The sequence below is a fragment of the Rattus norvegicus genome, chromosome Y, assembly GCF_036323735.1.
Source record: "Rattus norvegicus strain BN/NHsdMcwi chromosome Y, GRCr8, whole genome shotgun sequence".
NCBI classification, from domain to species: Eukaryota; Metazoa; Chordata; class Mammalia; order Rodentia; family Muridae; genus Rattus; species Rattus norvegicus.
In genome coordinates, this window is record NC_086040.1 from 32,245,249 (window position 1) to 32,255,855 (window position 10,607).

At 42.2% G+C, this 10,607-nt stretch overlaps 1 protein-coding gene across 1 annotated transcript; it reads right to left on the reverse strand.

The window, feature by feature from the left end:
* Nucleotides 1-9,343: 9,343 nt before the first annotated feature.
* On the reverse strand, nt 9,344-10,359 carry LOC134484391 (Y-linked testis-specific protein 1-like). Its single transcript, XM_063280656.1, has one exon. The coding sequence runs from the start codon at nt 10,219-10,221 to the stop codon at nt 9,502-9,504; it is 720 nt and encodes a 239-aa protein (XP_063136726.1). The 5' UTR covers nt 10,222-10,359; the 3' UTR covers nt 9,344-9,501.
* Nucleotides 10,360-10,607: the final 248 nt, after the last annotated feature.

Consider the following 10,607-nt stretch of genomic DNA (forward strand, 5'->3'; position numbering starts at 1 on the left):
GATCTCTGGTTTGGATTGTTTTCTCTGCCCAAAGTACATGGGATTAAATCGCAGACCCCATGAGTCTATAGTGCCTTCTGTGAACTCTGTGTTGTTATTATCTTTTCAAATTCTCTTATTTCTTGGCCGAGTCACTGACAGCTGCCTCGCTCTGTGAACTGGCTGCCGTCGTTTTATTACAGCGATTTGATCGATATGTCGCTTCATTTTTTAGCTCTCCTAGCTCCATATTCTGAGAAAGGCTACCTCTCTCTGTGGCCTCAGTTGTTGGATGCTACCTCTTAGGAGGTCTCATGCCCTTCCTTTGAGGCTCTGCATCCCTGCAGACAAGGAGCTAAAGTCTTTGAAACAAAATTCAGTAACTCCACGGTGGCTTTTTCATGCCTTTTGAGAAAACCAAGGACAAGTCTTTCCACTGGCAGCTATTCACACACATTAAACTCTTAAGTCGAGATATCCAATTTGTGTTTTAATCCTAATATCAACAAACACATGAGTTACAGGTAGATTTATTGAAAGAATCAAGTATGAGTTTGTACACTCCTTTGTCCCTCTCTCTCTGGAACAAAATTTTTCCCCTTTGAAATGTAAAATTTCTAATTTTATTCAGTCCATTAAAAATCCACATTATTCTTAATTTTATGATGGCAATGACTTTATTTATCTACAGACTGACCTGCTCCACCCCCCTCTTTCCATGACTTAAAGGAAGGCTATTTTTAAAACATTTCTGCCTAATGAAAACCTAGTTTTTCTTTTGTCAAATATTATTTCTTCACTTCTGGATTTATTTTTAATACCAGTAAGGCACCAACTGCTCTCTAGATGTCTCTCCCACCCTCATATTACTTTCTTCTTTGGTAAACATGGAGTGAGCCCCCTCTATGCTCATTATCAAATGCTTCTGATTCGAATTGAGGACAAAAGCAACCTACCGTCTGGCTTTTTCTAGTGGTGTTCCTTTCAGTGAAAGAGAAATACAAAGACTGCATGAGAATTAGAATTTTTCAAAAGTCTAATCTCAATGGGGATTCCAATTTCCAAAGTTGACATTCATTAAGGGGAACGGATATGAACTTCCCATCACGGTTTCGATATTTATTATTATTTCTTGTTATATTTATTTTCCTTTGTGACTTGAGATTTAAGCTACCCACAGAAAAAAAGAGCTATATTTTATCTTCCCCTCTCTGTACATTGAGATTTCTAAGGGTGAAGTGGAGAATAAAGTAAAATGAAGAGAGTCTGCAGATGCTGTCCACGTGCTTCCTAGTACAAGCAACAGAGAGAGACATGTTCCATGAACACGTGTATCAGATGGACCAATGAAACTGCAGGGGCCCTGACTAGATCTAAAATCCCTGTAAATGTTGTGTGTGTGTGTGTGTGTGTGTGTGTGTGTGTGTGTGTGTGTGTGTGTAAACCTAGGGGTATATGTATATGTATATATGTATGTATGTCTTAGGGTTTTACTGCTATGAAAAGAAACCATGACCAACTCAAGTCTTACAAGGAAATTTAGTTGGGGCTGGCTTATAGTTTCATATGTTCAGTCTATTATCATCAAGGGAGGAGCATGGCAGCATCTAGGCAGGCATGGTGCAGGAGAAGCTGAGAGTTCTACATCTTCCTCTGAAGGCTGCTAGAACACTGGCTTTCAGGCTGCTAGGGTTAGGGTCTTAAAGCCCATGCCGGCAGTGTCACACCTACTCCAACAAGGGCACAGCCACTCCAAGAAGGCCAAACCTCCTAGTAGTGCTTTTCCTATTTGGCACTATTTGTCTTTAAACTTGAAACTTATTCATAAAACTGTTCAATGGACAATAGGTAACTTTAATGAAATAAAAACAGTAGGATTAGAAAAATAAACAGGAATATGTGTGCCTTAGTTACTGTTCTATTACTGTGAAGAGACACGGTGACCAAATCAATTTATGACAGGAAACATTTATTTACCGTCTTACATTTTCAGAGGGTGAGTCCATGGACCATCATGGTAGACACCACGGTAGCAGGCTGGCAGGCAGGCAGGCATGGCTGGAGTAGTTCCTGAGAACTCACATCCTTCTCCCCAGATGAGAGAGAGAGAGAGGGAAAGGGAGAGGGAGAAGGAGAAGGAGAGGAAGAGGGAGGGAGGAAGGGAGAGAGAGAGAAGCCTGGTGGGCTATTGAATCTCAAGGCCCCCACCTCCCATTGACACATCTCTTTTAACAAAAACTAAGCTCCCAATCCGTTCTGAACAATCCACAAACTGGAATCCAAACACATTCAAGTATTTGAACCTCTGAGCGTCACACTTATTCAAAATCCTAAAGTATGTTTTTTTTTTCTTTTAAAAGAAACCAAGTAATGAGTGTCCATCCCATTTGGTAGTATATTTTATCGTTACATTTCCTTTCTCAGAGGTTAGGGTTATTTGCATAACAAGTATCCAATCAAGTCATAACTCTTCCATAAGCCAAAGGCATCATACTTCCCCCCCTTTCTACTTGACTATCCACATAGAAGTTACGGAAACATATCCCTTCATCCTGATTTAGTTCAAAGCATGGGAAGCTATTGATGTGCAATTAAATGCTATTCATAATGGGATAAAACAGAAGCCAACATGATTGAGTGTATTGTTCCTGGGAGCTGAAGATTTCCCTTCCATTTAATAAAATGTGATAAATATGATTTTAACACAAGCATAGAAACCCCAACAAAGCCTTTAGTTTATATTTGTTTCAGTATTTCCAGATCATTCTCTGTGATACACAGGAACCCCAGAGGAGGAGAATTGTGTGGAGTCACTGACACACACTCAACAAAGGTTTGGTTTTTCACAATAATGAGATATATCCTGTCCTCTGAGAGTTGGCCCCAGGACTCCCAATGATTTAAAAGTCCTCAGGTTCCTTGGATAAAATGACACTGCATTTGGATATAACCTATGAAAGCCTCTTGTATACTCTAGTCATATTTATGTGTGTGTTTGTGGGTGTGTGTTCATAGATACATGTAAGTTCAGAGGATGGCGGAGTGTAGAATGTGTTCTGCTCCTTCACTACCTACTTTATTCCCTTGTGACAGGGTCCCTTGCTGAACCTGAGGTGAGGCTCACTGTCAGGAAGCCACCATCATCCTCCTGGTCCCATACCAAGCACTGGTGTTTGCAAGTGTGACCACACACTTGGCTTTATCACTCTGCCGTCTCCCCAGATCCTCCTACATTTTAAATAATCTCTGAATTACTTTTGTACTTAATGAAATGAAATAATGAGGGGCTGTTATTTAGGAGATGTAAAGAAATAGGGTTTGTATGTGTTTAGTACAGATATGGTATTTTAAAAAACACTTTTATTAGTTCCTTGAGAACTTTGTACATTATATAATGATAAAATTTACTTCTCACTTCTCTTCCCAACTCCTCCCAGTTCCATATACACCTAATTCCTTTTCCCAAATTCAAGCTCTCTTTCTCCCCTCTGTAATAACCCACTAAAATCATTTATGCTGCCCATAAATTCATGGGCATTGGGCAAGCCACTGGAGCCTGCCCAGCTTTTCACCATCTTTATGTTTGTAGAAAACTGACTCTCCCTTTCCTGACAGCTAGGGCTGAGGCTAGTGGTCCTGTCTTGTATAGAATACAATGCTTTGTTCTGGTTCTCGATAACATCTGTATCTTATATTTCCACTCCCTCTTCCTTGAGGGTTCCTAAGACTCAACTCCTTCCCTTTTTGCCTCTCACGTTGAGTCTCTGTATATACTTGTGTGTCTATATTAGTGATGTCCCATTTTACATTCAAACCAACACATTGTGGGGGGCGTCTTTACAATTGATTGCAGACAAAATGCTGCAATGCAGACATGGTGTAGCTCAGTACCAGAAAGAAATAGGAGATTTTGAGAAACCTACCCAGCTGTTTCTAATGTGAGGTGAAGTTTAGACCTCTGACACAACCTTCTGGCCCTACCCTATGGGTTTAAGATACACATTGTCCCAGTACAATGTTCAAAGGTGGGACTATGAAAAGCAATTGGACCCCGTGTGCTGTAATCAATGAGTTCATCTGTTGATGGATGTGTATGAAGGTGGCAGGAAACTAGGAGATAGGAAATTAAGGAACTTAGTCATTTGCGACATGTCTTGGAGGGTGTTTTTTGTTCTTGGTCTCTTCCTGTGTTGATGCTTCCTGGATGCCAGTGGGTTTAGCAGTTGAGCTCTATCGTGACCCTTTCATGATCATGTGAACATGGACTGAAACCTATGAAACCATGAACCAAATAAGTTTGTTAACTATGTGAGTTGCTAGGCAACTTGTAAGAGTGATGAATGGGATTAACATGAAAGTGGCCAAAGTGATGCTGACCATACCAGGTCAGGTCTGGATATGATGTAGGAGGACCCATGACTTATTTCTTTAAACTCTGTTTCTTGAGGCTGCACGCTAAGAGAAGACCCAATGTATCCAAGTGGTTTTATCCAGACGATTCTGCCAGTGTATCTGTTGTCTTAGCAAATCAAGAACCTCCTGCTTCCTCCTCTTGTCGTTCTCCTGACTTCACTTCTGTGTTTTTAATAGACTTCAATATAGTATGAAATAGTGGGAAATGAGTATTAAAAAAGGGAAGGATGCTATAAATTTTGCTATAAAATCATTAAAATACACACTTAAAATAAATGGGTTTTTAAGTATGTACATTATACTTCAACAAGGCTGCAGAAAAGGCTTGGACAACTATGATGCTTGTCGTGTGATTTGCTATTTGTCATAGTTCCTGTGATTTTGATCTTAATAGTAGTGGGTTTTATTACAGATGACTCAGACACCAGGTTAACCATACAGGCAGAACACTCCGTTCCGTCAGGGAAAAAAAATCATGTCAAATTCATTGGCTTTCTTGATGAGGGTTTTTCTGGTCACAGCCTAGTTGGCTGTAAGTTGGACAGCTATTGGCTGAGAGCAAAGATGGAGAGAGCACAATGTTTGCGGGGATAACTGAAGGTTGTGCTCATGAAAGGGGATGAGTTTCACGGAGATTAGTTAGCTCCAGTTGCTGATGGAGCTGAGGCCTAGGAGCCTTGCAAGACTGCCATAATACATTTTGAGATGTCATGGCCAAGTGGGAGATAAGACTAGATGAAGTGGAAAAAATTTAGTTTCTTTGGAAACTCACTTTTGTCACAGGATGATTTTCTGGAAGCTATGTTAGTAGAGGATATTTTGCTGAAGCAGATACATGAGAAGGCATATGATATTTCGCTGGAGCACACGCTTGAATGGGGACAGGACGTTTATGAAGAACATAAATGAAATCCCACAGAGAGGGAGATGACATTTTTACATTGCTACACCAGCAAGGCTTCAATGGTCTTCGATAGTCTCCGTTCCACAATGATAAATGCACAAAAGAACCTGAGCTATTCGGGCTGATTCTGAATGCTTCTGCTGCTTCTTCTGGTTTCTTAGAGACTTGTGGTCTCTGCCAGATCTTAGCACTGCTACTGATTCATTTTTTTGCATCTCCTATTGGACAGTACTGCACAATGAAGATTGGAGTTACCCCAAAGAATTACTTCTAAATAGGTCCACAACTCTCAACCTTTTCCTATCAACTTTCTCTCTCTGTTACCTCTGGTTGGTGGGCTAGAAGGGTGTTTGAAGTGTTTTAGAACCCTAAATAAAGTAGGTTATGAAAAAATCTAAGCGTACAGATATATTCATGGGTTTTGAGAAAGGGTTTTGTCTCCTGCTGAGAGGAGATGATATGTAGGTTGTGACTTTTTGGTTCTGTGGTCTACTGTGACCCATTAAATGGCTAGTGACTGACAGTCTCCCAGTAAGTGTAGCACACACTAAAATGCTTTTGCTTGGTGTTTTGAGCTGTAGAATGTATTCATTTCTTGTCATATATACTCAAGTATTCATGTTGGTGACAGTAGTTACTCTTCAGTTCTGCCATACAGGGAAGTGGGTCTATACGCTGAGAGAAGAGAGTGTCTGGTGGTGAGTATGTAACATGGAGTAAGAGAAACATTACGGTGCTGGGTCTCTCTCTCTTTTTTTCCCCCAATTTGACAATCTGGAGTCAACTTAGAAGAGAGAACAATTCAAGAACTGCCTCCAATAGTTAGTCTTTGGGTAAGTCTATGGAACATTTTCTTGATTAATGATTATTGTGGAAGGGCCCACCATTGTGGGCAAGTTCATCAGTAGTCATGTATAAAAAGAATAGCCTTTCAGGCTGTAAGAAATAGTAATGGAGCAAGACATGGGGAGTGTGGCGGTTTGAATAAGAAAGGCTCCCACAGTCATATATTTTAATATTTATTTAACAGGGAGTGACAATATTTTCAAGGATTAGAAGCATTAAGAGGTGTGGCCTCATTGGAGGAAGTGGGTGTGTTGACAAGGGTGGTGTTTGATTTTTTCAAGAGCCCAGTGCTTTCCCAGAATTTCTCTCTCTCTCTCTCTCTCTCTCTCTCTCTCTCTCTCTCTCTCTCCTTACAGAGCAGTAGTTCTCGATTTCTCCAGTGTTCTGCTCCCTGCCATTATGATGGACCAGACTTCTGAAATTGTAATTTATCCTCCAATTACATAATTTCATTTATAGCAGTTGCCCTGACCATGGTGTCTCTTTACAGCAAGAGAACAATGACTGAGACAGGGAGCAAGCCAACAAACAGTGTCCTCGTTACCGCTTCAAGATCCTGTTCTGGTTTCCCTCAGTGATGGTCTGTAACCTGTAAGGCAAATAACCCTTTCCTACGCAAGGTAGTTTTGAACATGACATTCATCACCGAGAGAAGGAATCAAACTAGAACTTCACAGATCAGTACATGAGCAACCCTAACTTTTAATTTAATACAAAGTGTCTATACCTTTCTATTTGTGGTTATGAGGTAAGAGTCTGTGGCTCTACTAGATACACTGTTTCTATAAGAAATTGTCTTACTTAGGGTTCCTATTGTTGTAAGTAAACATCGTGACCAAAAGAGCAATTTAGGGAGGAAAAGGTTTATTCAGCTTACACTTCTACATTGCTGCTCATCACCAAAGGAAGTTGGGACAGGAACTCAAACAGGCAGGATTCTGGAAGCAAGAACTGAGCAGAGGCTATGGAGTGGCACTGCTTACTGTCTTGCTCCTCATGTCTTGCTTAGCTTGCTTTCCTATAGAACCTGGACCACCAGCCTAGGAATGGTGCCACTCACAGTGGGCTGGGCCCTCCCCCACAAATCACTAAGAAAATGCCCTACATTTGGATCTTATACAGGCATGTTCTCAAATGAGGCGCCCTCTTCTCTGATGACTCTAGCTTGTTTCAAGTTGGCAAAAAATCAGGGCGGTGTTTAGAATGTGATTTTCCCATGGTAAGTGTGGCACAAGTAGGAGGTGTGGCCTTGTGGGAGTAGGTGTGGCGTTGTTGGAGGAAGCATATCACTGTGGGGGTGATATGCTTCTCCAACAACATGTCTGCCTAGACGCTTCCTTGATTCCTGCCTTGATGAAAATAGGCTGAACTTCTGAACCTGAAAGCCTGCCCTAATTAAATGTTGTCCCTTGGGGTTTGGGATTTACCTCAGTTGTAGAGTGCTTGCCAAGAAAACCCAAGGCCCTGGGTACGATCCCCAACTCTGAAAAAAAATAGAACCCCCCCCCCCAGAAAATTTTGTCCCTTATAGGTTGCATTGGTCATGGTGTCTTTTCGCAGAAATGAAACCGGTAGACAACCAGCCAGTATAAAAATTCCAAATAGCAGAATTAATCAACGATAGAAAATATTTTCAAGTCCCACAATGAGAAACTTATTCTTGAGAGAAGAAACATCAATGAATGAGTAGAAGGTAAGGTTGCCTACAAAGAAACCCTTGGAGTGTAGATGTGGCTCAGAGAGACGCCATGGAGTGCACAGGGGCTTCTCAGGAGGAGGGAGTTACATGGTCAGGAACCGCAAAGCATTTTAACGTCACGGCAAATGGCATAGGGGAGATCAGCACCTCTGCATTGGATGCACCATCAAGAGTTTTCTGAGGATAAGCTTTCATGTGAGTAAAAGATGGGAACTTCCTGGGGCTAGATAAGGTAAAAGGGCCCACAGGTGTGTAGGAAGCCATCCAGTCGAAGGAGAGTCAGGCAAGGTAAGCCAGTGCAGAAGCCCTTTGTGGTCATCTAGGGGCATTGAGAAGAGACCTCAAAAATATTACAGGATCCAACAGAGTCTAACAGTGCTCAGGGAAGCTAAACAAAGGATCCACGTAATACCTGACAAAAGCTCATGGCATCCTCATGTTCTTTTTTAAATTTCTTTTTACTGATCATACAAAATAATGGGTTTTATGGCACTTTCAGGAATCGATAGATATAAACTTAATTTGGCATTCACTATTCTTGAGTTATCCTCATCAAAATGTCCTCTGGGGAAGCCACCACCTCACATCCACCCTCTGTAGTGATAGCTCGGCTGTTCTTTAAGGAACCAAAGAGACCAATATGGATGTGGCCCAAGTTCAACTCATTCGAGAGCCTTTCTGTTCTTCCTGGGTCTCCTGCTTCACTTTTTGAGGACTCCATCTTGGAATTCCTTCGTCCCTCAGTGTCCTCAACTCCCACATGTGTTCTTTAGTCTTTCTACCACATCACCATCAATTTATTCTTTCTTACCCTCATTCTGGTCTCTTCTCTGCATGTGAAGGTTGGATGTATTTAAAAAGATGACTTTAGGGGCCTGGAGAGATAACCAATGGATTAAGAGCTCATCTGCTTTGAAAGAGGACTTTGATTTGTTCTTTGAGCTCATGTCCAATGGCTCCCAACCACCTTTAATTTCAGCTCCAGGGGACCTGACTATTCTTGTCACTGTGGTCTCCTGTATTCATGCCTTGCCCTACCCAGATAAATAAAAATAATATATCTACATATGAGAAACAGGTTTCATTAGGTTTTGTTAGTCAAACAATCCCTGATCTTCTCTGATTCTGAGTCTGCTTGGATCAGTTTATTGGGTTTCCCCTTGAGTTCCAAGACCACCTCTCTGTTACCTGCCACTCTTTCCCCAACTATCTGTTTCTCCCTCAAACTTCCCCTCAGAGAGTCTTTCTATTTCTGGACCCTCTCCACTGCTTCCTAAACATCCATCTTTTTTTCCCCTGTGCCATCCCTGCTCCTCTAAGCCTCATCTCCAGTTCTTTCCTCTCCCTAAAGACCAGACCAGCTCAGTCCTGTTTGTTTTAGCGTATGTGACATTAGACTTGCTGTTCACAGCCTTGAACTTTCTGGCTTCCTCTAAATGTTCCATCCACCACAACCAGTCTCCTCCACAAAAGTATGCACACACAACACGTCACATCACACATTTTAATTTTTAGTGCAAAAACAAAATCCACTGGAAAAGATACTGGGGTTGTCAAAGGCCATTGGGTATCTGAAACACAGAAAAACAAACATTTTCACCCCAATCCTATAAATTCCCCATATATGTCCCCTCACTTTGTGAATTTCACCTTAACGGATCTATTCCATCAGATTATAGACATAGATGTGGACGTCACCATCAAACTTGATGAAGTACACGGAAGGCTTGGCTAGAACTTGGTAAATGACTTTGCCGATCTTTTTGGACCCGTCACTTCTGGTGAACTGCACACATTGACCTGTTAAGATGTCGCTGTCAACGTCTGACTTCACCTCTGCTGGCGAAATCTCTGGAATGATATGGAGATTACCTTCTGTGTAATCATCCAGGAGCTGATAGATATATAGGACTGGATCTTTCTCATAGGTGATGTAAAACCAGTCCTTCATGATTGGCACCTGGGCTAGGACCACCCCCCTCCAGTTGTCCTCAGAGCCATGTTTGCCCTCAAATTTATGCTCCACAGCACGGCCAACCATGGCACTTGCGAGATGGGCGTCTTTAACTTGAGGAAACACAACTTTGTGAGTCAAGACCTTAAGCTTTAAAATCCTCTCATCGCTGTGAAGTGCCAGTCCATAGACACAATCAACTCCATCATACTTGACCAGATAGAGAGAGGGATTTGTTGGCAGTTGATCTAGAACTATGGCCTTCCATTGGGTGACGGGCTCATCACCTTCCTTCCATCCGTGTGAAATTCTGCAGCCCACAATGTTCCCCAGTGCCTGGGGAGAAGGCCTCCTCCTCTTCCGCTTCTGGAAGGATGGTGTGCTCATCCTCCTCACAGACACCCTCTTCTTCTTGGCTGTAGACATAGTGTGGTAGGCCACAGCACTCCTGGTCCACTGTCTTGTGGCTATTGTTCTGCGTTAAGGCTTCATACTTTCCCATGGCCTGGGTTTGAAGAGCTCACCTGCTTAAACCAGACACAATTCTGGTACCTCTGTCATATGAGTACCTGCAATAACAATGGGGGTGGGGTTGGGGAGGGTGCTGGACCAAGGCTCATGTCTATGAGAACTTTGGAGCAGGTGAGGAAGGCGATGGTAAACAGGTTTGAGCATCTGAATCTAATGCTGTCATAATCAGAAGTTCATAGAAGTGCTGGGCAATGGTGGAGCACACCTTTAATTCCAGCACTCCAGAAGCAGAGGGAAGCAGACCTCTGTGAGATCTAGGCCAGGCTGGTCTACAGAATTAG

What these genes read in the sequence shown, in the direction of transcription:
- LOC134484391 (XM_063280656.1), bottom strand. Translation starts at nt 10,221, where the DNA reads ATGTCTACAGCCAAGAAGAAGAGGGTGTCTGTGAGGAGGATGAGCACA.